Source organism: Colletes gigas, unplaced genomic scaffold, assembly GCF_013123115.1.
Source record: "Colletes gigas isolate AHSC1104 unplaced genomic scaffold, ASM1312311v1 Colletes_gigas_Sc00010, whole genome shotgun sequence".
In the NCBI taxonomy this organism is placed as follows: Eukaryota; Metazoa; Arthropoda; class Insecta; order Hymenoptera; family Colletidae; genus Colletes; species Colletes gigas.
Window position 1 is genome coordinate 294,003 of NW_025106639.1, and position 26,505 is coordinate 320,507.

A 26,505-nucleotide genomic window follows, 5' to 3' on the forward strand; every position below is an offset into this window, starting at 1 on the left:
CGTATCCCCGAGCCTTAGAAAATTCGTCGTAAGGAAATTAGGACGTTCGAGTTATTCCGGACGCGGCCATTTTGCAAATAGTGGAGCTTACGAAGAGCGTTACTAGTTGTACGTCGATTTCGATGGAACTATGCACGCAAGAGTTATGGAAAATATTTTCAAGGTTTTCAAAAATTTTAAATATAAAAGTTACATGCTTTCACACGACGATGGCGCCACTGTAGTTACACGGTAGCTTTTGTAGTTCAGAACCACCCCAGTTTGACCGTATAAATTTTGTTGTACGTTTTGAGATAGTGCAACGTTATTTCTTGTATCATGTTTCCACTGTATACACTTCAGAAATCTAATATCGAAACAGTGTTATCGAGAACGTTTACAAACCGTGCTATCGTGAATCGTGTTTGTTAAATATCTCTTCGTACGTTTTTCAATTTTGTTATTGTTCGTTTCCGTTTTATTTTGAGCTACGGTTAGGGTCGATCGATTAAAAAATTCGTCCTGGAAGCGTCGTTCGGTAAATTTTCTCTCCCATAGTTAATTTGCAAAGGCAGAGAGCCGTTTTCCTTTCTCGTGTATTTTATTTTAGCCTTGATGTAATGGGTCGCTCGCAAAATATTGTTCAGTGAACTTTCTCTAAAGCTAGACGGTTGGTTCCGTTCTTCTGCACCGTTTCGGTTCCATTGCTTGTTTTCGGACTCGGTTTCCGACCTCGTTCAACGAGGCGCGCGTGCGATTCTTGCGCGAAATTTTGCGTCTCGCGAATTTATTCCTAATTCTCCGTTCGTTTCACGGGGGGGAAGTCCACGGCACTAGGCTGAACGACGAATCGACGGTATAGGTAAACGCTCAAATGGATATAATATCGCTGGGGAGCCGTCGATTAAAATTAAATGTAGTTTGAAATTCGACGACCTGTGCCTGGTAATTTCAGGTCTCTGGTTCAATGTGTTATTAAATACGCTTGGAAATTTTTATTTAACCGCCGTCCCAATATTTTTACTCCACAAATTAAAATCGGTGCTCGATATTAAGGGGGTAAGACCACTGTAAAAACCTGAAATAAAGCGGTTTTTTGCGATTTCATTTTTGGATGGATGGAAAAATAAGAGGATAATGTTATTAAGCATATCGTTAAGCGTTAAAAAGAAATATTTATTCAAAAATTTTGTAATTTTTAATTTTCCAGACACAAAAAATTTTGTCTTAAAAAAACGCTTCATTTTAGGTTTTTACAGTGATCTTACCCCTTAAATTTTCATCGTTCATCGAACGTAACGCGATGTACTGCCTGGTTGCGGTGCATAGAAATGTTTAAAAGTAATTTCCAATGACAGTATCGATAGTTTACGAAGAATCGACTCGTTGATCGTCCGTTCAGTTAGTTCGCTAATATTTTTCGTTTCCGTGTTGTCACCACGGGTACGCAAAGTGTTACGATCGCGTTCGGTCACGCGAGCTTTGGTGCGTGGTCGCATTGATCGGGAAGATAACGTTACAGTGGACTTCTGACACGATTCAGCGTTCGCGATTCTTTCCACGATCGGTTTTCCCTCGGTTCATTGCACCGTTTCCTCGTCGACGCTAAATATTTGCGCGCCTGATGTGTGCTCGCTTCATATTCGAACGTCACTCGCGCGGCCATTTAAACCGCACACGTTTCCCGCCAATTCTCTGTGCCTGTGTGTGCGTGCGTGTGAAGCCGCCCGCGTTCAGCGGCGAATGCCTTTCAGAATTTCTTGCAGATTCATTATCTTCCTTGACTCTCACCCGCAAACAGAATAGAAAGCAAGCATGAGGTGACGATACTAGGAGGATTAAACGAATTTTCCGTCAAATTCTACGGTCCACGGGGCAGTAAGTACAACATTTATTGTTTCTGTATAATTCGATGCGAGCGCGAATTCCAGTAAAAATGCCAACGTGCACACCAAAACGCATTATGTAATGTTCACGATCGCTAGCGTACGCGTGCACTTGCTGGCGAATGTACACACCTACTGGAATATCGTAGTAATTCTAATACACTGTGGAGCATAACTATAGCACCACTATAATTTTCAAGAGTTTTGTAATTATAACTAACAATTTCTAAATGTGAATGATACCACGCGAAAAGGACTAGAAAAAAATTGTAATTAATGGAAAGAGTTAAAAAATAACATTTATTTGACTTCAGCTATAATAATAAATGAAATATTGCAATGGTGCATAACTATAGCACCAATGTATTTGAAAAGTAATAAATAGGTTAAATGGCTATAATGATGTTGTATGTCTGTTCACCAAAAATGCTTGCAATTGACCCGTGTAACTAAATATAATTTTTTAAATATATTTCTAAATTTTTAAATTTTGTCTAAAAATTTCAGTACATATTCGAATTTTTTTCTCGAAAGTGTGTAGGATTTCAGGGGTATGTGTATTCACCAAAAGTGCTTGCAATTGACCCTTGTAACTAAATTTAATTTTTTTAGTATGATTTGAAATTTTTAATTTCGTCTAAAAATTTCAGTATCTACTCGAATTTTTTTCTCGAAAGTGGGTAGGAATTCAGGGGTATGTGTATTCACCAAAAATGCTTGCAATTGACCATTGTAACTAAATATAATTTTTTTAGAATGATTTAATATTTTTTAATTTCGTCCAAAAATTTCAGTATTTACTCGAATTTTTTTCTTGAAAGTAGGTAGGAATTCAGGGGTATGTGTATTCACCAAAAATGCTTGCAATTGACCATTGTAACAAAATATAATTTTTTTAGAATGATTAAAATTTTTTAATTTTGTCTAAAAATTTCAGTATTTAATCGAATTTTTTTCTCGAAAGTGGGTAGGATATCAGGGGTATGTGTATTCACCAAAAATGCTTGCAATTGACCCTTGTAACTAAATTTAATTTTTTTAGTATGATTTGAAATTTTTTAATTTCGTCTAAAAATTTCAGTATTTACTCGAATTTTTTTCTCCAAAGTGGGTAGGATTTCGGGGATATGTCTATTCAGCAAAAATGATTGTAATTGACCCCCGTAACCGAAAATAATTTTTCCAGAACGATTCGAAATTTTCGAATTTAATTGTTAATAACTTTTTAACGAAGCCTCGATCAACAAATTAGTATTCTTGATTTTCGTCTTATTTTGATCTCTAGAATCTCTCATTAAAATTTTTCCCCAGGAGTGGCATCTTTAATAAATTTCACTTATCCATTATTTACAATGCTTTTTCATACCATATAATTGATTTTTTTCAAATAATTTTCGTACAGGTCGGAAATGTTAAAAATGTTAGTGCTATAGTTATGCTCCGCAGTGCAGACGTTTCATAGCATTTGCATGCAATTTCACACTGTTCGAGAGAACTCGAGTGGCCTTGATACATCCTTGGAAAATATAAGGACCTCTTTTTTTGATATCTTATCGCGACGCTTATCACGGGACACCTGGTACAAGCAAAACATTCTGTGGCAATGGATAATTCGTTAAAGTGGAACCTACATATGTGTCGCTAATTTCACAAGCGACGATAACCAGTTTCCTTGCCAGGTTCTGAACGGGTCTAACTTAACAATCTCGTCCTCGAAAGATATTAATCGTCACCGCAAATTCAACTTGCGGCTTTTAGTGTACGCAACGCACAGGGAAGCAATCAGTTTGATGCACACGTAACCGGTTAGCCCGGTGAGACAAATTAATTCGATTCGATTAATTCGAACGATTAAAATTTTCAAAAGGATGATTTTAAATCAGATCGCGAATCACTTTACCTTCGTTGGTAGTTAATTTTTTAGCTTGAAGAATATTTCTGCACAAAATTCAGTTGAAATCGCGATTCCTGTTTCTGCCGTATCGCTTATGTGCTTTACTGGCCTCCAAATTACCGATTCAATCGTTGTATACCCACGGAACGTATTCAAACCACTCTTACCACTCGTTTCTATTATAACCTCTGTAACGGTATTTATTAGCACCTGTTACTGCAGTTGTTGCACATAGTAAAACAGTCCCTTTCCCGACAACTCGTTTTATCCTATTTTATTAACTAGTTATGTAAAAAATAAGTTCATATAGCTAGATATTCTCGTGAATCACTTATAAAAATTTTCATCTACGAGAGTTTTGAGTTTCGAGGATTCGAGTGAATATAAAGTTGATATTTGAAATTTTCAACTTCCCTTTGAAATAATTTAAAAAGTATGAAAGAAAACAGGAAATACGTGTGTGGTATTGAAAGCTCAAAAACATATATTTTTTTTTAGTAATAATTTAACAATAAGCAAACGCATAATGCAAAGAACAAAAAAAGTTCCTTTTCTTTGAGCCAATATAAAGTTAACATCCCTGCTTTTACGTACATAGTTATAACTTATTCTAATTTCAAGTGTTAAGGTTATGTTGACGCTCGTATGTATTTCGAGATATCGAGCGTCTCTAGTTTCTTCTTATTATTAAATTCGAGGTATGACCCGTCCCAGTGGCGTGACGCACCCTGTATAAATTCATAGAGAGAATAAAGCGATTAATTGCATTGGGCCTGTTAGGCTCAGGGCATTCATCGAAGCGTTAACAGGTTAAAATGTGGCGAACGATAACGCTGATACTCGTCGCTGGCGCGTCGTCGGTTTGAATTTTATCGTGGCTTTCCCCGTCTGTCGTTGCGATCCGTTAACTTCGTTTCCATCGTTTCCTGGTCCCAGCAACCTTGTAACGCGAATTCGCGAATAATTTATCGCCGCGTACCGCCGTGCACGAATCGACGACGAAGGAACGCCCGCGAATTGCCGTTTCACGTGCTCATTGTACGTTTCCAGCATTTGATATTCCAAGGTCGCCTCCTCTCCGCGCCCGAATACACTTATGCAACAGTGTGCGTATTTATGCTTTCGTTCGGCCGGACACGCGTGCAAAAAACCATTATCGATCGAGACACTCGTCCACCGACGAAAGTTCCTTGACATCGCTTTTAACGCGTTACACACCGGACTTGGCCCTGGTCTCGTCTCCAATTGAATCGCTGCACGAGCTATACACGATGACCCAAACAAAGAGTCGCCAGCTGTTTTCTGTGAAATCGCTGCAGACGACGGGCTCTACGTCTTCGATCGTGGCACGTTTCGCGTCGACAAGGTGACCCTACGGCTGTGAAGATTGCTTTTGAAAAGATAGCAGGTGCAAGTTAGAGTGTACAGGGTGTTAGGTTTGGGAAAAATTTTAATACAAGATTCTAAAAAATAAATTCTTGATTGAGGCTATGTTAAAAGTTATTAAAAAATTTCGAATCGTTTTGGAAAAATTATTTTCTGTTGCGAGGGTCCATACTAAGCATTTTTGGTGAATACACATATCCCCGAAATCCTACTCAGTTTTGCAATAAAAATTCGAGTAGGGGGCAAATTTTTCGACAAAATTAAAAAATTTCTAATCGTTCTAAAAAAAATATTTTTAGTTGCAGGGGTCAATTACAATCATTTTTGCTGAATAGACATTTCCCCGAAATCCTACTCAGTTTCGAGATAAAAATTTGAGTAGGGATCAAATTTTTCGATAAAATTAAAAAATTTCGAATCGTTTTGGAAAAATTATATTTGGATGCGGGGATCGATTACAATCATTTTTGGTGAATAGACATATCCCCGAAATCCTACTCAGTTTTCAGATAAAAATTCGAGTCGGGGGCAAATTTTTCGACAAAATTAAAAAGTTTCGAATCGTTTTGGAAAAATTATTTTCTGTTGGGAGGGTCAATTATAAGCATTTTTGGTGAATAGACATATCCCCGAAATCCTATTCAGTTTCGAGAAAAAAATTCAGAAAGTGGACAACTTTGTCGTCGATATTAAAAAATTTCAAATCATTGTAAAAAAATTATTTTCTGTTGTGGGGGTCAAATACAATAATTTTTGGTGAATAGACATATTCACGAAATCCTACGCACTTTCGAGATAAAAATTCGAGTATGGAATAAATTTTTCGACAAAATTAAAAAATTTCAAATCATTCTGAAAAAATTATTTTTAGTTACAGGGGTCAAATACAATCATTTTTGCTGAATAGACATACCCCCGAAATCCTACGTACTTTCGAGAAAAAAATTCTTTACCAAAAATATACTACGTCGAAATGTTGTCGTTCTACAGGCGAAGCTTTAAACCTTAATAACTTTTTAACGAAGTCTGAATCAACAAATTGCTATTCTTGATTTTCGTCTTATTTTGGTCTCTAGAATCTCCCATTACAATTTTTCCCATGGGTAGCTGAGAACATCCTGTATACGTAGTATCAAAAAACCCTAATAGGTTTTGGCGACGCTTTATTTCCTCACAACGGGCCTTCGTTTTTGAAATATTTTAATTCAAAGTTTGCCAAGGTACGACAGTAAGATTATTCGAAGAAAAAATTCAATAGATCTCTGCGAATAACGTTCATTGCAGTTGTATTTTAACGTTGAGGACTCAAGATCTCGACGTAATCCCCGTACGCTTCTAGATCGCTCACGTCTCATTTTCTATTCTCCAACTACTAATTGCCTTATGAATTTATAAGCCTCGCCGCGTTGAAAATGAAAGTACATATAATTATCTCGCATTAGATGACCAATCGTCGCTCGTCGGTGATAATGTATCGCGGCGATGATATATCCAGCGTTCTGGATCACCGTGCGGCTCGAAAGTCTATTCTCAAAATCGTTCTCGGTCGCGTCCTTGTGAAAATTTTCCGTTTTCGTTACGCAGTATCGGGTGAAGCAATCGATTACTTTTATCGTGCGGTCATTCGTGTGTTACGGTGGTTGCAGTAACCCGTCGTTCCTCGTTCGCGGTTGGCAAACACCACTCCTACACCATTTTTCTTTTCGATTACTTCGCGGATACTACCAATCAGTTCGCCTCAAACGCGATCGAGTCTCGTTTAAGCACGTTCCCAACTTGCCTCTCGAGCAAATTTCGGAATCAAAAGTCGTTCGAGAAGGCGAACTTCGAGCCGTGCAATGTTTAACGTACGATTTGCTAATCGGGCGGCGTGCAATCGTGGCCGGTTTATTCGCATCGTACGGAGCCTTCAACCAGTCCGACTGCATTCGCGGATACGCGTTTGCTTACGTGACTGCACAATATTGCTAATTGCTCCCGCGGTCGACCGTCAAGTTTCACTTCTTCCCTCGCGGATAATCGTTGCACTTAGATAAACTTGAACGATGTCAATACGCGGACCCCGGGTGTCCTCGAAAGCTACGCGGCGCCATTAATTCGTAAACGTTTAAGAAAGGGTAAAACGACGAAGCGCGTTGATTAGTTTTCGCGAGCGCGCGCGCGCACGCGAAGAGAGCAGCGGCTGATCGTAATTTTTGTTTACTCATTAATTTACCGTGCGCGTATCTCGGTCGACGTCGCCTCGAACCAGTAGCGTAACAACACCCAACCAGGCCCTGGTCGAGAATATTTTTGAATTGTATTTATTAGGGATACAGATTTCAAAAAGTTTCTTAACATGTTCACTGATCAAAAACTATAATATTCTGCAAGATTAAAATTTTGATTTTACATCATCGTAATCACTTAAAATTTCTTTCAATACTTATTTTCGTAACCTTCTTAAAATTCACAAATTCCATCCAAATTTATTTCCCTTGACGTCTTAACTTGGCAGTCAAAGTGTTAAAGCAAATATTGGTCGACCATAAATTTATATTATATTGGAGAACAGTACTTGGTTTTTAATTGCTTTTAGAGTTGTCTCGTTATTGCAATAGAGCTCTTCGATCGTCTGTTTTGTCTCTGGTATAATTCGACTCGTTTGCAACGAAAGTTTGGGAACTTCGTGCTAATTGGTCGTAGCCCTCGAGAACCGCTCCGGCGGTTTTTCGTGCAGTTTGAAATCAGATTTAGGCGTCCCTTTTAAACTGCATTTCCCGCGTTTCCGCGCGCGGAGCGCCTCGTAAGTTCGTTAATTCTTTGAAATTGAACATGAAAGGAATCGTTTCGGAAAAACCGAGTCCGCTTCGGGAACGAGGTAAACGACGCATACGTACACACATGGTCGAACGTTCTGTATACTGTAGGCAAATGAACAAACCGGAGTTAACCGAAAGCAACGAAATTATTTATGTTTGCGGATTAATATTCGCCGTTCTCGTGGCTACGATCGGGCCGGAGTTTCGTGTGCGCATGCGCGAGCCAGCGGTCGCTGTTTACTCGATATTTACGCTTAAACACGAAATTATCAAATTTCATTGGCAAACGGAGTCGATGTCGGGGCAAAATACACTGCTCGGAATAATTGGAGAGTTATCTGCACGCACGGATCACTATTCGAGAGGCATTCGACGGTTTGGTACATAGTTTGTCAAACTCCCAAGTGCCAGACACGCTTTTGCAACTCTAACCTCAAGAACACTAGAGTAACCATGCGTCGTCAAGAAATTTTTAATCGTTGCAATATATAAATTAATTTTGTAATATAGATTTCAATGCATGGTTTTTCTATAAAGTGTCGAATATATTGATCGAGTATATTCATTTGTAAATAAACCGTAGTTTCTCAAACTTGCAAGGGTCAGACACGTTTTTCAAAAACGCTAGAGTATCCATGAATCATTAAGAAATTTTTAATCGTTGAAAAAATTTTAACGGGAGATTTTGGAGGCCAAAATAAGACGAAAATCAAGAATAGCAATTTGTTCATCGAGGCTTCGTTAAAAAGTTATTAAAGTTTAAAGTTCCGCCTGTAGAACAATCTGCGAACCCATCACGCGTGCGCAGTTGTTCGCAGATTGCCGTTCTACAGGCGGGACTTTAAACGTAAATAACTTCTTAACGAAGCCTCGATCAATAAATTAGTATTCTTGATTTTCGTCTTATTTTGGTCTCTAGAATCTACCATTAATATTTTGTCCCAGGGGTAGCCAAATAAATTAATTTTGTAATAAAGATTTCACTGCATGGTTCGTCCACAAAGTGTCGAATAATTTGATCGAGTATGTTCGTTCGAAGATAAACCGTAAGGCAAGGGGTAAACGAGGATAATGGAGGTTATACTCGTAACCGTAGTCTCCGGTAGTTGGCGGAACTCGCGGGAGACTTCTTGAAACGGATTATTATTTTCCCCCGTACGGCGTGGAAACTTTTGAAAACATACGTCGATATTTTCCATCGTACGTTATACAATCTCGAGAGTAACATACTTTGCGTCGCATCAACTATTAACCCAGGGCACGTACGGCCAACGGATACACGCGGAGCTTGTGCAACTTTCAGCCATATTTCAAAGCGGAACAAACTGTTTCGAGGCACCGCGTTGAAACGGAGTCCGTGTTCCCAGATAAATCGAGAGACGCTGCGGCGTACGTTCTCAAGCAAATTACAAAAAGACGGAATAATGGCGCCGGGGCGATAACACTCCGTTCGATTCCGTAGCTCGATGGTTGCTCGTTTTATTTCTATTCTTGAAAGTCTCGAGTATCTTGATAATTTTGGAAGTCTTCCTTTGGTCTTTCCAGGGTTGTTGATGAAATCTTGCATAAAGATAGAGCTTCGAAAAATATTACATGCTTCCCTTTTATTGACATTGATGTTTTGAAGAGACAAAGTTCAAAATACATCGATTTCTCGACTTTTTCGGTACGTTTTGAATCCGTGTTTTGTTGCACGCTATCAGTAATCGTTCGATGTACGCAGTACGTTTTCTTACGCGATATTAATATACTCGACGCTTTTTATACGCGGTATCAATTTGCCAAAAACTGTTTTTTACCGTTGTTTGTATACATTGCGTATCAGCGGTCTTACATAATTGTAATTCCAACATTGGTTCAACCTTGTTTTGATTGATTTGTGAACGGATAATTAAATACCGTTATCGTTTATCGTGCTGTTATCGCGAGTAATTGGCTACGAAATTATAAAATGTGACTCCAGATATCGATCCTAACGTTCAGCGTGCTGGTACAATTTCAACTAAATTTAAAAAACTACTTTCGGTATCGAGAAGCCGATAAGAATTTAATCACGGTGGAAAAGGAATCTTCGTTTGAAATAAATATTCAATACGATGATGAACCAGAAATAAAAACTGGAAACTTTTTATCATTTTACGGTATTTAGCTTTTTAATAAAAAAGATATACGTGTCTATTATTTATCGTATCCGTAGAAATCAAGCGTTACGAAAGCGTTACTGTTGAGCGATGTTCCTTACGAGTTAGGGTCAACCTTTTCATACTCTGGTGCATCGAAAGCCTCGCTGTTTTCTTACCTAGCAGATTCTGCTTTAGACGTGACGTTATCAATCATTTGTTAAACAGTCTCCAATTACTCGATAATATATTACTACATAATTACTTTTAACAGATTGTTCGAACGATTAATAGCGTCACGTGTGGGACAGGATCTACTACATAAGCCTCGTCGATGCATCAACTGTACTCTCGCTTTTCACATGTTGCAAAATGAAACGACAAAATACAAATTAATTAATACGTTTCGATCGTTCGGTTAAACTTTCGTATTTACGTAAATAAAAATTATGCAAACGATCGAGGAGTCAAGTAACTCCATCCTGCGGAATCGTTTGCTTTCGAGTATACTTCGAAGCTTCCAAGAGCGAGATACTGCTCGGCTTAGGCAACGGCGACTACTTTCTGATAAGATTAATTCACTCTTTTCGTCGGGACGCCGTACGATGCGCCTCGTTTGTTCTGAGAAAACTGGTTACAAAGTTACGGTAATAAATGTGCACATGATCGCTGAAACGCTTAAAATGCGAGCTGCTGTTTGTTGTAACATTAACGTGTATTCTTTATCCGGTTCTCAACAAACGTAATAAATCGAATCGGTGAAATCACGCGCGCGTGACAGCGGTCGTCAACTGGCTGGACGGCGAACTCACGTATACGTGACAACGGCCGTCAAAGTGTTCGTCACGCTGAACTCTATCTTGGTCTCCGGGAAATTTCAGAATCATATATAGCACGATACTTTTGTACATAGAATGTGATATTATACCATTTAAAAAATTATAAAAAAAACTGAATAAAGATTTTCTGGTCAATAGTAGGAGTTTCAAATTTGAATGTTATTTATCTGCCCGGTATAATATTGTGGAGGAAGAAAGATCCTCCGAACGACCCAATTTCCGCGGTAAGGGGTTATCGAGAGTCGATTGTCGTTTTCTCGAATCGTTCCGCGGTACGAATATTCGTGTCCCCGTCAGCAATTAGACGATCGCTGCGAAGCGACGAAGTTTCACTTCGGCTGTAAAAACGATCGCAGACGCGGCTGCGAGCACTGATAAGATTAACAGGGCTGCGTAACACGTGTACCGCGCGGACGAATCTCGTCGACGTCGTGTACCACGCGTACGAGTCTCTTTTGTGAGACGAACTCGACGGCATAATCGGTAGGAGGAAGAGAAAGAGAGGAGGCGTAGGCGCGACACACCGAAAGCGGTACGAGGGCTTTTGACGAAATTAATTTATTCCCGGGGTTCCATTAGGTCGTAGCCATTTTTCTTCGACGCCTGGTACCCGTGTACGTAAATACCCCTGGCGCATCGCGCGTTTTACTGCACAAAGCGTGTGGCCGTTTGGAAATGCCTGTAAACGAGCGGTCGACGATACACATCGGAGATACCGTGTTCCGCACGGTGACCCACTTTAACAGCGGGGCTCTAATACGCCCTAAGATTCTGTTCAACACCGACGCTAAAACCCACGTAGCTTTATGTTCCCGATACAACCACGGCCACGGTAACAACGCTGAGGCCATGCAAATGGCGACTGTTAAACGCAGCGAACCCTACCGCTCGTACCAATTCTTCCCCAACTTCTTCCTGGCGAACGAGCCAAGGAAAACGGTGGACATAGCTTCAACATGGCTGGTTATTTTATTTCTAGTAGATTCGAAGATATATTGTTGAGTGGAATGTACTCGAATGATCACCAGGTGTGTGTTTGGTGATAAATTTATTTTGGTGTACAAATCAGGCAGTAAGGCTTCCTAGCAGGCATTAGATATTAGGTAGTCGATCAAAGAGTGTATGTATAGGAACGGAGGAATCAGACGAGCGCTTGCGAGAGAAGCAACAGCGTAGCCCTCTGGTGGCGAGCACGGGAGGTGACGCTATAATCTCAATAATCGTCAGATTTTTCTGTATTATATTTTGGACGAATCCTAGTAGGTCACTTTGTTAGTCACAAGGTTGTCTTTGAGGACTTTCAGTTTTTAGTTATGGCGATAAACATTGTACATTAGGCAGTCTAAGTCTAGAAGGTCCGTTGCAATTTTCGAATGGCATCGAGTCGTAAGAATTACCCCTGAACTTCGATCTCGATGAACAAATCAAATCCACGCAAATTTTTAATTATAAGAGAGTAATCAATTTCTAATTAGGACACAGTTTCATATAAATCGTTAAAATAAGTATTGCAAGAAGAGAGACACAACTGTGAAATTTCAGGTTTTAAAAAGAGAATTCGTTAGAAGTGTCCGGGAAGGACGTAAAGAACAGCGGCCAAGGAAAGGGGTTTATTGTTCCTCGCGTATTTCTCCGTTGTTTATTCCGCGGGATGCACCGAGCGATTCAGAGCGGAGGTCGAAAGTGAACAAACACCGGGATCTAATCGAATTTACGAAAATAGATGGGGGATCGATCGAGTACGATATCTTCCGGTTCCCCTGACCGCGGTCAACAAATTCTCGTCGCGACGAAACGAACTGTTATCCGTTCCTCCGTTTCGTTCGGCGGGAGTCGGACATAATTTTTCCCGCGCATCAGCTTCATTCAGCCGCAAAATTAATTTTAACGGAGACCCTGAAATTACACCGCCCCACTCGGGCGTGCTTGTCAGAGAGTTAGAGGGACAAGCGTTCTCCGCTGGTCTTCTGTTTCCATTAATAGTTCGCAGCCGCGTTGCTCAAAGCTTTAAATTCTATCGGTGGGCAGACTCTTTCCGTCACCCCGGCTTGCCAAATGCGTCGTAATTGCGTTTTAATCGTCGCTCATCCTAGAATCGACGACAACCGCTTCCTCATAGTTGGCCCAAATTACGAAGTTGCATTGATTCCATTATGACTTTTGTTAGTTTTAGACGATCCATTGAAATTAAGTGTACCGTTAAGTTCAGCTCTAGTTAGATACATTTTGTCCCTGAGAAATTTACATCCCTCACTTCAGTACATTAGAGGCCCTTACTCTTTTACTTACGATGATGGAAAAGACTGTACACTACAGTGGGAATGGAAACAGTTGTTAGTTTTGTGAAAGATTGTGGTACGTTGGGTAGTCGTTCGAACGCTTGCGAGAGAGACAAGAGCGTAGCCCTCTGGTGGCGAGTACCACAGTCTTCTTCTCACGGTCGAACAGTACTCGTTATTGAATAGTTTAGGGAACAAAATATCTTGAACACTAATGAACTGGACTAAAGAAATATGTTTGGCAAGGAAGCCTACCACGAATCAGTTTCGACGCATTAAATATTTCCAGAAGGAACGCTCGTTATTAGATAACTTTGTTCTTCCATGTATCTTGTGTATTCTAGATCAGAAAGTTTTCGTAGTCTAAGTTCGAAACCCTGAAAAAATCAGCTGCACAGCTCGTTGTTCTTATAGTCGAGAAACCTTACAGTTATTGCCGCTATATCTAAAAGATTGTTCACGTGGTTTCATCTGCATACTTCGCAAAGTAGCCTCATCGATGTTTCAACGACGAATTATCCAACGATTTCGAATATTTCAACGATCAAAGGCATACGTTACGCAGCTGGACGTTGATTAGCATGCACTCGCGATCGTCGTGGGTTCCTTTCGACTACGTTTTCTGCTGGTGAAATTCCCGGTGCCAGAGGCTCTCCTCTTTCAGTCGGACGCCAAAAGTACGCCTGCAAAAAGAAGTACGGGAAGCTGGCGAGGGATACGCCGGCCAAGAAACTCCCGGCATAATTTATATGTAAATACAGTCGTCGCGTTCGTTTACATCGAGATCGGCGCTGTTTTCCCTCGAGTTGCAGCAGCATCTGCTTCTAGAGGAACTCCGGCTTCCCGCGCAGAACTTCAACCGTACGCCACCATTTTAAACGGGAGAAGGTGTATCGATCTATTTTCGCGCTTGGTCGTCGATGATCGATCGATTACGAAGCCAACGAAGAATATTCAGCCGTAATATCGTTAGGTTCATTAACCGCGCAACAATGTTTATCGGGTCTTCCATATTATGTTACGGCAAATTGCGTCACGTCGTTCTGTTTTTGATAAAATAAGAATTCGAACCGATACACGATGCATAAATTTAATTACGATACACTTCCAAAGCGATGGATTTCTTTTTCAAATCTTCGTACTCCATTGGGCTGTATTGAGACGAGCACAGAGACACAGTAGACGCAGAAGCCATCTTGTAAGGGCACATTTTCCATTTAATTATTCCTAATACCCATTCCTATTTACACTTTAACTGATAGAACAATAGATCATTATTATACCGTTTTACTGAAATAATAAACGTCAGGTGGAATTTGAATACTTGAAATCGTTTGTATTCGTAAATACGAGAAGCTCGGTTAAATTCATTGGGTACGTTGAAACGCGACAGCCAACGTTTGCTCATTGTTAGAGCCTGTGTACTCAGTCTTTAGTCCGCCATTGAGCCTTGGATAAAGGTGTAAAACAGTTGAACTGATAATGGACGATAGGTTGAATTTATCACGCATCGACAGTTTTTCTTAGTTTATGTTAATCTAGCATTAAACCGAGCACAATGCTCGTTGCTCTTCGAACCGTAAATTCCCGATAATGCTTTAGAAACTAGTTGAGTCCTTCAATTTTGGAAAAATAGGGAGGTATTTTTAAAAGAAGAATATACCTGTTTCGAATGGAATACATTTCGTGGAATAATTTTAATTAAATTGTTGAAATTCTAAAAAGTGTCAAAGAGACTCGTACCTCAAAAAAATCAATCGCTGATCGAATCTCAGACATCGTTTGCAGATGCGTCTCTGTTCTCTTTCTCGAAACATACGGTCCTAAAGTCGCAGTAAAATTAATTAGGTGCTCAAGGCTATTTCCACCGTGAATCACCCCTAAGCGAATCACCTATAAATCTTATGTTTACGACACTCTCTTTTGTCACTCCATTCAGGAATGGATAATGTTTTCTCAGAGTGTAGCGGAGATTCGATGGACAGAATTTTCGGAAAAGTCTGCTCCTCTATTGTTTGGGATCTTGTGTAACGCAAATGACTAATGGGGATTGCTATAACGAGAACATAATTGAGCGAAAGGATGAGATTTGTCTCGTATCGTGAACATCGCTCAGGGGCATCCTTTATAGCTCTTTGAAGTATCTGTACGTTCGTTGGTAGAGACAATGAATAGAGTACGCTGGGGGGGAACAGTGTCCTTGAACGGCCAATTGATTTCATTTCAACTCCAGTTTCTCTAGAACCATTCAGTGCAGCCGCCTGTATTACCATAGAATCGTATAATCAGTCAACGATTGTGTTTCGAACCACCTTTTGTGCGCGGTCTTCCCCGCGTGGATACTGGTTTTAAAAAATCAGTTAAAATGATTTGCACTTTGCATTAAAAAGTAGTAAACGCACGGAGACCGTGTGGGGCCCCGTAAAGTGTTACAAGTTGTTTTTTAATTAAATTAAACAAATTCTGTTTGGGACCTGTTAGGAGTAAAATGGAGCATAGTTTTATTTTTGTTAGGATAGCTTTTATCAAACGGGAGTAACATTCGATCAAAATATGCGCTCGCGTATGATGTATTGTTCGAAATATGTTTAAACTGTTTTCGAGCTGGAATAGATTCAGACAGCAGATAGATGGGCGAAAATTCTGAAAATATGGTTTCGGGCTTTGTTACCGTCAAACGAGCCCCAAATATACTGTAAACTCCGCGGGGAAACAAAATTACAAAAACACCTACGCGGGATTTATTTCACGAATAAAAAGAATCGAGTTCGTTATTGTTAAAAATCAAACTACGATCTCCAGTATTAATTCGCCCGTTGTTCGTTTGCTACGAAACATTTGTTACAATTTTATCGCGATGCAACGTCCATATTAAAATATCTCACTCAGAAGAATAATTAAAATTGCAAAATTAAGGAGCACGGCTTTATAAATTTCCCAGAATTTCCAACGCGGTTTCCACCAAATTTTCCCCCGGTTTCCGAGGACACCGCGTTAAAAACTACCATAATTCCCATTAATTATTCCCACAGTCGTTTGCATCCAAACGTGGAGGCGTCAAAAGACTCTTTTTGCTTGAAACGCGTACGCGTTAAACCGCGGTAGAAAATAGTGTTAATTAACGTCTCGTTGCAAGCTTCTCGATCCGTAAGCTCCTCCGTTCAACGTAGCCATTTTGATCGACTCGTCGAGCGAACACGGTGCGTGTTGTCCGATGCGTGTACATCTGTCGCTGATAAAAAAAGGTCGCTCGCCTCTTCTTATCGTCACGCAGGAATATTAATGTGTCCCCCCCAGCCTCGTAGCGCACGATCTTATTTCGTAGATTCGTTTTTTTCTCGTTTTCGTCGCGCGTTTAATTCGCGTCGCGACTTCCAACTGCGTTTTCGCGACCGTCTACGGGCCTCCCTCTTCTCCTTTTGTTATGCCACCGACTAATTCTTTGTTTCTTGTTGCCGTCGGAGCCGTTCCAGCGAATATAGTATTCCGAGCCTCCAGAGTACAGGGTGTCCCGCGAAACTGGACCAAACGAGCTCTTTCGTTACTAACGAACCGTCTTTCCATAAATCTGCATATTTTTCAGGCTCTAATTTTGTATATTTTCACGACACAATGAGCATTGAAACGCATTCCGCTATCGAAGAAATTTAGTTTCTATTCGTCGAGACCGTAAGCCCCAGTCTATCGGGCGAAATAAGCAATTTAACGAGCAAATAACAAATCTAAAACGGCTAACAGGATTTTCACTCCGGAAGCACATTTCCGATAAATTTGAATAATAAATTCCACGGACGTCAGAGTTTATAAAGAAAGGAGCTAGACAGTCAAATTGCTTCGCGATAAAGTCTGATTTAGGAATTAATTCGTCGGGTATCGAATACTGTTAGCGTTTAAGTTCCCCTGATAACGATGATCGATTCGAAAAATTCCTCCCCTCCTCGTGAAATATTTACACCGATGGAATAAATATTTAAGTGGCGGAGGGGGGTTGATACATTAGAATTTCATGCCGTCTTTCCCGCGAGAAGTATCCGGTTTCAGCGTTCGCTTTTCATGCCTCTTTCACTTAAATGTGTAATTTAGACCGGAGCGTAAAAGCAAGGATCTACTTTCGAGAGCGGATATTGAATATTTCGTAGGAAAACGGGAGACACCGTTGGGCGCGCGGAGCATTTTATTTCGCGAGTTTGATTGCTTCGTTCGTCGATAGAAATTAGCGTTCCTCCGCGAATATCAGTAGGATGCATAGAAAAAAATAGTAATAAAATTCTGATCGGAAGATTGCCGTCATAAATATTTTCTTAGTTCACAATGAGGCTTTTCATCATGTTGCTACGATCTTATTAGCTGCTACCGAAAGGTGCATCGTCTATCTTCCTGCCACGGGCATCGCTTTTAGTAAAAATGAGACACCTTGATCCTTTCGTTCCTGTTTTAGTCGCGCGAATAACGAATACAAATTTCAGTTTCGTAAAGTGACTTTTACATGCGTTTCATTTCGTAAATTGGAATATACAATTTTTATTCATGTTTCGTGACTGTAATTTGCTCGATACGACTACACATTTAGGCAAGAAAATATTAGTCTAAAATTTCAAATCTGGGCACATGTATTGGTTTAAATTTTTTGTAAATGGCGGTCGAATGGAGATTATATATTTTCTCCGTTACCTCTAGTAAAATAGAAAGTGAATGAAATTTATTGTAGACTTGAATCGAATTAATAACATACACACCGTAAGTGATTAATGCATTTACACTACCGCTCATAAGTATGTGGACACTTCCTTAGTTCTTATATCTACCTGAAAAAAATTATGATATCTTTGGTAAATTTGATTACTTTGCATGTATTCTGGCTCGTACAGTATTAGAGAAGATATTTGAGTAATAATTTATTAAATATCTCACCGATAACTATATAAAATTATTATATTTCCTTTTCGTCTACGTATCCACCGCGTGCTTTTATGACCGCGTTTACCAGTCGTGGCATCCTGGCTACTAACTTTTTCATTATTTCTGTATCAATGAGGTTCCACTCAGAATGTAAGATTTCCCACAAATGTTTTTCTGACTTGGGACATAGTTTTCTAACTTGTCTATCTATGTGATCCCATAGTTTTTCTATGGGATTCAAATCGGGCGATTGGGGTGGCCATACCATCATTTTCACTTCAAAATTTTCTTGCAATTGCAGTAAATAATTTCTACATATTGTAGAAGTGTGCTTTCGGGTCATTGTCGTGCATAAATGTAAAATTGTGGCCAATTATGCGGTGTCCAGATGGAATTGCATGTTCTCTCAGAATGTTCAAATACCCTTCTTTTCTTAAAATTCCGTTTATTTTTGCTAAATCTCCAGTCATATTGTTCCCAAAGCATCCCCATACCATCACAGAACGACCCCCATGCTTAACTGTGGGCACTACACAATTGTCATTTAGTTTTTCAGAAACTTTTCGGCGCACAAAAACACGTCGCTTGGAGCCAAACACTTCGAACTTCGATTCGTCAGACCATAACACCTTGTCCCAGTCTTCCAGTGCCCAATTTTTATGGCATTTAGCCCACTGAAGCCTCTTTTTCTTATTTTGTTTTTTTAAGAATGGTTTTTTCACTGCAACACAGCCTCTAAGACCGCCCTCCTTAAGACGCCTTTTCACTGTCGAAACCGAAATTGTGCCGTCCCTATAATTATTAATTTCTGCAGTTATTTCGGGGGCTGTGTCTCTCCTATTTCTTTTACTTATGGTTATAATATGGCGATCTTCTGCCTCAGTTGTTTTTCTGGGGCTTCCAGGTCTTTTTACAGAGGAACAAACTCCTGCAACACTGAACCTATTGATGCTGTAGCTCACACAAGACTTCGAAACTCCTACTTTTTCGGCAATATTCCTTATAGAATACCCTTCTTTCGATAAAGTAACTATTTTCGAACGCATTTCGACGCTTATTTCGCTTCTTTTCGTGCCCATCGTGCTCTTCCAAGTATTTAAACTGAACTGATCTAGGCAGATCACCAGAGTGATCGCTGTGCTCTTATCTAACAGTCTTTCGTTTCGAATTACATTTCCAAATGTTTATGCTACTCTGAAGAAGGCAACAGACCTCACTCAAGTGGTGCAGACATCGTAAACTGCGAGAAAATAGCCTTACAAACCGTACGCACGCAACGAAATATAACGCAGCATTCCAACCATCGGATAGACTTTTATTTATATAAAGTAAATTGCATAACTAAATTGTTAAATTAGTACTACTAGAATACATTACATACATATACCTAATAGAATTTAGCAACAAACATTATTTAATAATCGAAATATACATAATATATCACAAATTTCGTGAATGCGTTAAGTGTCCACATACTTATGAGCGGCAGTGTATGTAGAGTCTTGTGAATTATTCGAGTCGTTTTTAACCAGCTTCAAATATGACAAATGCCGTATGTCTTGAAAATGTCTTTTTACACGGATGGCTGGTGCCAAATATTAAAATAGCTCCACACAAACGCACACACACAATCACACGTAAACGATGACAACTACGCCACACTAGAAACAGTTTCATTATTTGGTGATTTCAGAATTCAGTCAAAAATTATTTTTTCACGAGGCACACCTAATCTGAATGATGTTAACAATCGTATAAAATTAGCAACGACTCGTTTATTATCAGAATTGAAGAAAACTTTTTGTTTTATTTATATTACGTAACTAAAATATTGGGGGGTTGGGAGTCAAAGTGGTTTAAGTCCAAATCCTTCAAATTTGAGTTAACATTGGATTTGAAACTTTCAAGCTGTCTTCTATTTATCATTAAAATCAATTTACTTGTAAGTTCATACTTAGCTGAGAAATGGAGAATTTTACCTTACAACTTACGCTCTATTATTAATAGTATATACAAATTAAAGAGCATATTATATTCCACGTTAAAAATTACTATTCATTAAAAATGTATTCATTAAAAATGTATTCATTAAAAATGTATTCATTATTAAATTTTCACTTCAGAGTTTAAACATCCTTCAATTATACACAGACATTTTTTAACACTTTTCTACACTTTTAAATGTGTATTTGTAACGTTAATATTTTTCTGGAACCTTTGAAGTAGCTAAAATGTGACTTACATCATTATGTCTCTCAACCCTCCGTTTTCGAAACAGTGGAATACGTTCATCCCTCAATTTTGATACAGGGTGTTCGGCCACCCCTGGAAAAAATTTTAATGAGAGATTCTAGAGCCCAAAATAAGACGAAAATCAAGAATAGTAATTTGTTGATGGAGGCTTGGTTAAAAAGCTATTAACGTTTAAAGATCCGCCCAAATTGAATTGTTTTTCTCGAAAATGCACAGGATTTCGGGGGTAGGTCTATTCATAAAAAATTATTGTAATTGACCCCTGCAACCAAAAATAATTTTTCCAGAACGAAATGAAACTTTTCAATTTTGTCGAAAAATTTCACATCTTCTCGAATTTTTTTTTAGAAAGTGGGTAGGATTTCGGGGGTAGGTCTACTCACCCCAAATTATTGTAATTCAACCCTGCAACCGAAAATAATTTTTCCAGAACGCTTTGACACTTTTCAATTTTGTCAAAAAATTGCACACCTCGAATTTTTTTCTCGAAAATGCGCAGGATTTCGGGGGTATGTCTATTCACCAAAAATGATTGTAATTGACCTTTGCAACTAAAAATAATTTTTCCAGTACGATTTGAAAATTTTTAATTTCGACGAAAAATTTGTCCAATTACTGAATTTTTTTCTCGAAACTGGATAGGATTTCGAGGGTATGCGTATTCACCAAGAATGATTGTAATGGACCCCCGCAACCGAAAATAATTTTTTTAAATATTTGAAAAATTTTTTTTGGCCGAAAAATTTCAGCACCTACTCGATTTTTTTTCTCGAAAGTGGGTAGGATTTCGGAGGTATCTGTACTTACCAAAAATGATTATAATTGACCCCCGCAACCGAAAATAATTTTCCAAGAACGATCTGAAATTTTTTACCTTAATTGTTAATAACTTTTTAACGAAGCCTCCATTAACAAATTGGTATTCTTGATCTTCGTCTTATTTTTACCTCCAGAATCTACCATTAAAATTTTTCCCAGGGGTAGCTAAACACCCCGTATACAGATATTTTATAACAAGTTTCTAAGTTCGTAGAAGCGTTTTTGCAACTTCAATACGCGTCTGGATTGTTTTTAAAACATCATTTTACGCAGAGTAGATAAAATGTGACTTGCACCGCTCTCAACCCGCCATATGGAGTTTCGTTTACGGAAGCTGTTGGAAAATTCGAAGGGATACACGGTAAAAGGAAACAACGAGACGACACGACGTAGAGTGGAAAATATACAGAACGGCGTTACCACTTAACATTCCGTCGGGTTAATTGTTCGCCCGACGTGAATTGATATTGATGAGACGTTCCCCCGGTTACTCGCCCCGGGGAAACACGCTTTTCAGATTCGCGCGTTGTTTTTCGCTTCTGTCTCGCGCAGACATACCCGGAGCGATATCTCTCTGCGGAGCTTTGGTTGCCCGTTCTTTCTGCCAGCCAGAAGAACGCCAGCGACAGCTTCCAAGCTCCATCGAGATATCGCTGCCACAGCGTGAGATAAAGCTGCCTAGGGTAATTGTGTTTTTTTCCATTTTCCAAACGCGCTTGTCCACCATGCTCGCGTCAGGGAAAATCACACGTTGTTTCTTTAAAAAAGGGGAAACTAATCTTTAGACCAAAATTAAAATTGATCTATTATTTTATAATCACCACGCTCGCGTTAGAGATAATCACACGAACTGTCAATTCTTTAAAAAAAGGAAAACTTAATTTTTAGACCAAAAATAAAATTGATCTATTATTTTATCATACTAAAATCTAGACTCGAGAGAAACGCATTTAGAGTAACTTGGTTTATAACGAATATTATTTAATTTTTTTTTAAACACCGGAGGAACGGAGAAAAATACAATGGCGGAGATTACATCGCGTGTCGTAAATACGCCAACCCCCCTAAGTCGGTTTAAACAAGGAATTATGATAATTCGGGGCGCGTGTGTTGAATCCAGCGAAAATATTGATTTTCAGGTGTTTCATAAACATGCCAACCTTTAACAGTTTTATTACGTTTCCAACGACGATCCTCTTTTTTCTCGCGCGTTTTCTCTCTTGTTGGTTTTATTCGGCGTCGGCGATATTTTTATACGGAATCGCCTCGTGGTAAACTGCTTTTCAAAAAGGAAAAAGCGAACGAAGCCTCGCGCGTCAAATCAAAGGATACGTGAAAAAAACTTGCCTGGAAGATTGTAGTTGCGGACTTTGTTGCCAAACGGGCGAAATTATGGACGGGTGTCGTTCGAGGATGGTCGAAATTCCTTTCGTTTAACCATCGTTAAATGAGAATAAAAATGTTACTCGTGAAATGAAATATACTGCTGAATTCGTTTCGAAAAGTATTGTTTATCGTAGTTCCCGCGTTCTAAACAGTGAGATAACGTCAGAACTGAAATATGTTTATAAAGAAAGAATAACGTTTGCGCGAGGATGTCTGGATACACATTGATAAAAGGTTAAAGCACCCAATTTAATTTTTCTAATATAGGAAACTCGAGACTTAAATTCACTGTAAAATATACAAATTAATTTCACGATGGTAGCTTAGTTTTCTGTGCCAGGAAAATTGCTTTAAATTACAAAAGCCAGGTCATTTGAAAGTTACTTATTACTCGATACAATAGTTTGACGCAGTTTTAGTAAAAAACCAATAATTTATCTAATATAGGAAACTCAGGATTTAAATGCATTGTAAAATATGAAAATTAATTTCACAGTTTGTAGCTTAGTTTTTTGTCCGAGGAAAATTGCTTCAATTTAACCGAGGAACTGCAGGTCATTTGAAATTCTCCAAAAAGTCACTTACGACTCGAATTGTTCGACACAGTTTTAATAAAAATCCAATAATTACGTGAAGTGCAAAGCTCGCGTTTCGACTGCCCTCGCGCAGCACCAGCGTTATTCGCAGGTTGGAAGGGTTGAAACTCTTAGCTTTATTCAGGGAGCAACTGTTGACTTGAAGAATCCTCGAGCACTCAGGCCACTCTATATGGCGCTATTACCCCATCTAAGATACACTGGTTCGAACGTCGTGCAGGACTTTCCACCATGAAAACAATTCTCGAGTTAAAACATTAAAGGAAATGAATAAAATTATGTAATTTACTATTACCCAAAATCGAAATATGGGTTTCAATGCGTTAAAGAATCGGTACTGGTCCAATTAAAACGATACAGTTCCCCATTTAGGAAAAAAATTGTATATTTTCTGATCGATAGAAATGAACCTACGGGGGTCAATGGCGATTAATTAGTCCCTTGTGCCCGTTTGGTTTCGTTTTCGAGATTTTTCCCGTGTATCGGGATGGCAGCTCGCGAATTACACGCCCGATGGTCGGGCGCGTGCGTGTCCTTCCCCGGGTTTTCGCGATGAGGGGAGAATCAGCTGAGGGGGGTGGAGGGGGAGGGTAATTGCTGTTAAGAGGAAAACAAGATAAAAATGGATAACGAAAATCCGATAGACGACCGGGGATAGCCGGATCCTTCCTCTCTTTACGAGCTGCGAATGTGTAAAAACCTTTTCATTTTTCCCTCGATGCGTCTAAATTGCTACGCTTCCAGCTGACCCGGTTTCCACGCAGAAGCTGACTCTGCGTCACAGGGCAAATTATGCCGCGCATAAGGGACCCCTCGTAATCTCGTGCAGAGGCTCGATCGCGTACGCGAACGTTTCCAGGCGGTTTTATAAGGGCTGCTCGTAAAGATTAAATTCCTGGTTTAACGAGATTTCGTTTTCGCCGTGGATCGCGATACGCCCGATGCCAGAAAATCGCGAACGAGTTCTTGCGGATCGGGCGTTGAAAAGCGCCCCGTGATATTAAAATTACGTTATGTCGATGCACAAAGACTTCTGGGGGAGGGAAACGCATTTGGAGGGACTATCGCGGAACCGTTTGCCTCGTACGTCTCCGGAGGTTATAACCGTAAGAAATGCACGAACAATACGCCTCGAAATTCCTGACAGTCGTTCCCGAGGGAATCGCGTAAATCTTTACCGCCTTTCCACTGCTGGCTGTTGCACCGTCCACGACTATATTGCATCCAATGAAATCTCCAACGGTCAATAGGGATGAGATCGAGGGAGGACAGTTTCAGTAGATGTTGTTTTCTATACTTAAAAAGAGTAGAATTTACTTTATCCTTTGTGGCAGAAAATGTTCCACGATCGATATACTTGTTTCTCTTCTAAATGCAATTTTATTAATTTTAAAATACTGTATTTTTGTTTGTATCTTTAACCCTTTGCTAAAATCATTTTGATCGATTCTCTGGTGAGACAGATTATGATAGTAATAGTGTTTTTATTACACAGTGAAAAATGAAGAGGGTAAACGTAACAATATGTATATGAGGAAGACAAGGGTTGGCCTTTTGGCCCAGAATGTCGCGTCGTAATAAATGTTTTTAATGAAGAAACTTCACGGCAGAGGCATTAATTAAAACTGCCCGTACTATTTCTGCCAATTATTCACCCTTTGTGCTCCGGGAATTATTATTAATACGAACAACTAGTGTCCAGCCATATAAAATCTACGAATTTAATCATCGTTTTATTATCTACTCCGAGTTCTATCAAATATCACGTTTGCCTTTTAACCTAAATAATAAGAGTAATAAAATTTTGATTCGAGTAGTAATCTTTTTAGCCAATCGTTGCGCCAGTAACAGGAACACAGTTTGTTTCTTTAATGCAAATGTACCCTGAAGAGGGTTCCAAGTAGACCGAAACATCGTTTGAACAAAGAATTAATTCACAAACGCGAGATCCCCGTTATTACGTTTTTGTCTTCAGCGGAATATTCTCTTCTTTACAATTTTATAAATTCACAGACTCTCTGCTGTAAATTATTTCCCGCAATAACATTAACTGACCGTGATATATCAGATAGATTGGCTGAACAAACGGGACGAATCGAAGAATCTTCAACAGCAACGCGAAGGCATACGAACTTCTGTACTTGATAATTCAAGTACGGTTCCGCGGTTACCTTGTAATTATACTTGAATCGCTTGGATGTGCCACACAGTTGACTCGCTAATTCGAAGCGGAGAGAAGTCAGATGTTGTCGGGAATTGGGTCGACGATGATTTATTCAAAGTACAATGGTCGATTTGCGAACAATTTTACGGCGATGCCCGCGGTACCAATAAATTATTAAAACAAAACAGTTATGATTACACGTTTCAGCGCGGGAAATAACAGAGGTAAATGACTTTCAGACGATCGCAAACGCATAGAATATTTCTTTAGAACCGTCGTGAGACTAATTCACTTGGCAAAAACTGCCTGCAAATCATACTAAAAGCATTCGAACGATCTTAACAGATTCTCTACAGTGTACAGTGCTGATCCTTTGAGATCACAGTCTTTTGACTTTAAAATATATTTGCAAATTCTGTGAAGCACTGTTGCATAAGTCGTCGTTGGAGCAACATTTAGATTCAAATTCGATGATATTATTTGCCAAAGACTGTGACTGACCGGTTATAGTTAAACAAGAAAGTCCACGAAGCTACGAGAACGTGTTAATTATGGCCGAATGGATTCTTGACTCAGGTATAAGGGCCAGGTACTCCGGAGTGACCTAACGACTAATATTCGGTCGAAAACAGTTCGAACAACCGAATCTAGAAAAACGTACAGTCATTCAGGAGAGTTTTACAAAGCAACGACTGTTTTATCAGCTGTTATTCAGTATCTACCGGTCTTGGGATTTCCAAGCTTTGGTCAGAGGCATTTAATAACCACCATGATTATTGATACAAACAATTCCTCAGGCTCGACAGTTTTCAACTCACTGGAGTTAATCACAGTGGCCTCTGATGCATATCAATTGTTATGCAGAAGTCACACATAATACACCAACACTGAGAGTTGGGCTACTTTTATTCCCGAATATTGCTCTCTGGAAACACACAAAATTTACGAACGAAACGTACATACATACGTAAAATTTGCCCCATTCCTCTGTGTGTTTACTAAAATTACAAAACCTTTCGAAACTCGAAATTTGTCATTTCCATTGTCCCCTGCGATAATTAACAATTTTTGTTGCGAAAACCCTGCGGTGCTTTCAATCTCTGGTGCGTATACAAAGCATCCTCGAGCCCCGTCAGAGTTCCAGAAGCGCTACTTGGTCCAGCAGACCGAAACCACCCCCTCGTTTTAAGGGGGGGTCGTCGTA

General features: G+C 39.4%; 1 protein-coding gene across 7 annotated transcripts in view; it reads left to right on the top strand.

Annotated features, from left to right (window-relative positions):
* The window catches only part of LOC122397728 (ubiquitin-conjugating enzyme E2 H), a 57,389-nt gene that overhangs the window by 12,009 nt on the left and 18,875 nt on the right, over positions 1 to 26,505 (top strand). For 4 of the 7 annotated variants that reach the window (XM_043397084.1, XM_043397085.1, XM_043397089.1 and 1 more), the window contains one exon: positions 1,781 to 1,857. The exons of the other annotated variants lie outside the window; for them this stretch is intronic. In XM_043397084.1, the coding sequence (XP_043253019.1) occupies positions 1,781 to 1,857 (77 nt within the window). The remainder of the gene's footprint in view (positions 1 to 1,780; positions 1,858 to 26,505) is intronic. 7 annotated transcript variants of the gene reach the window in all.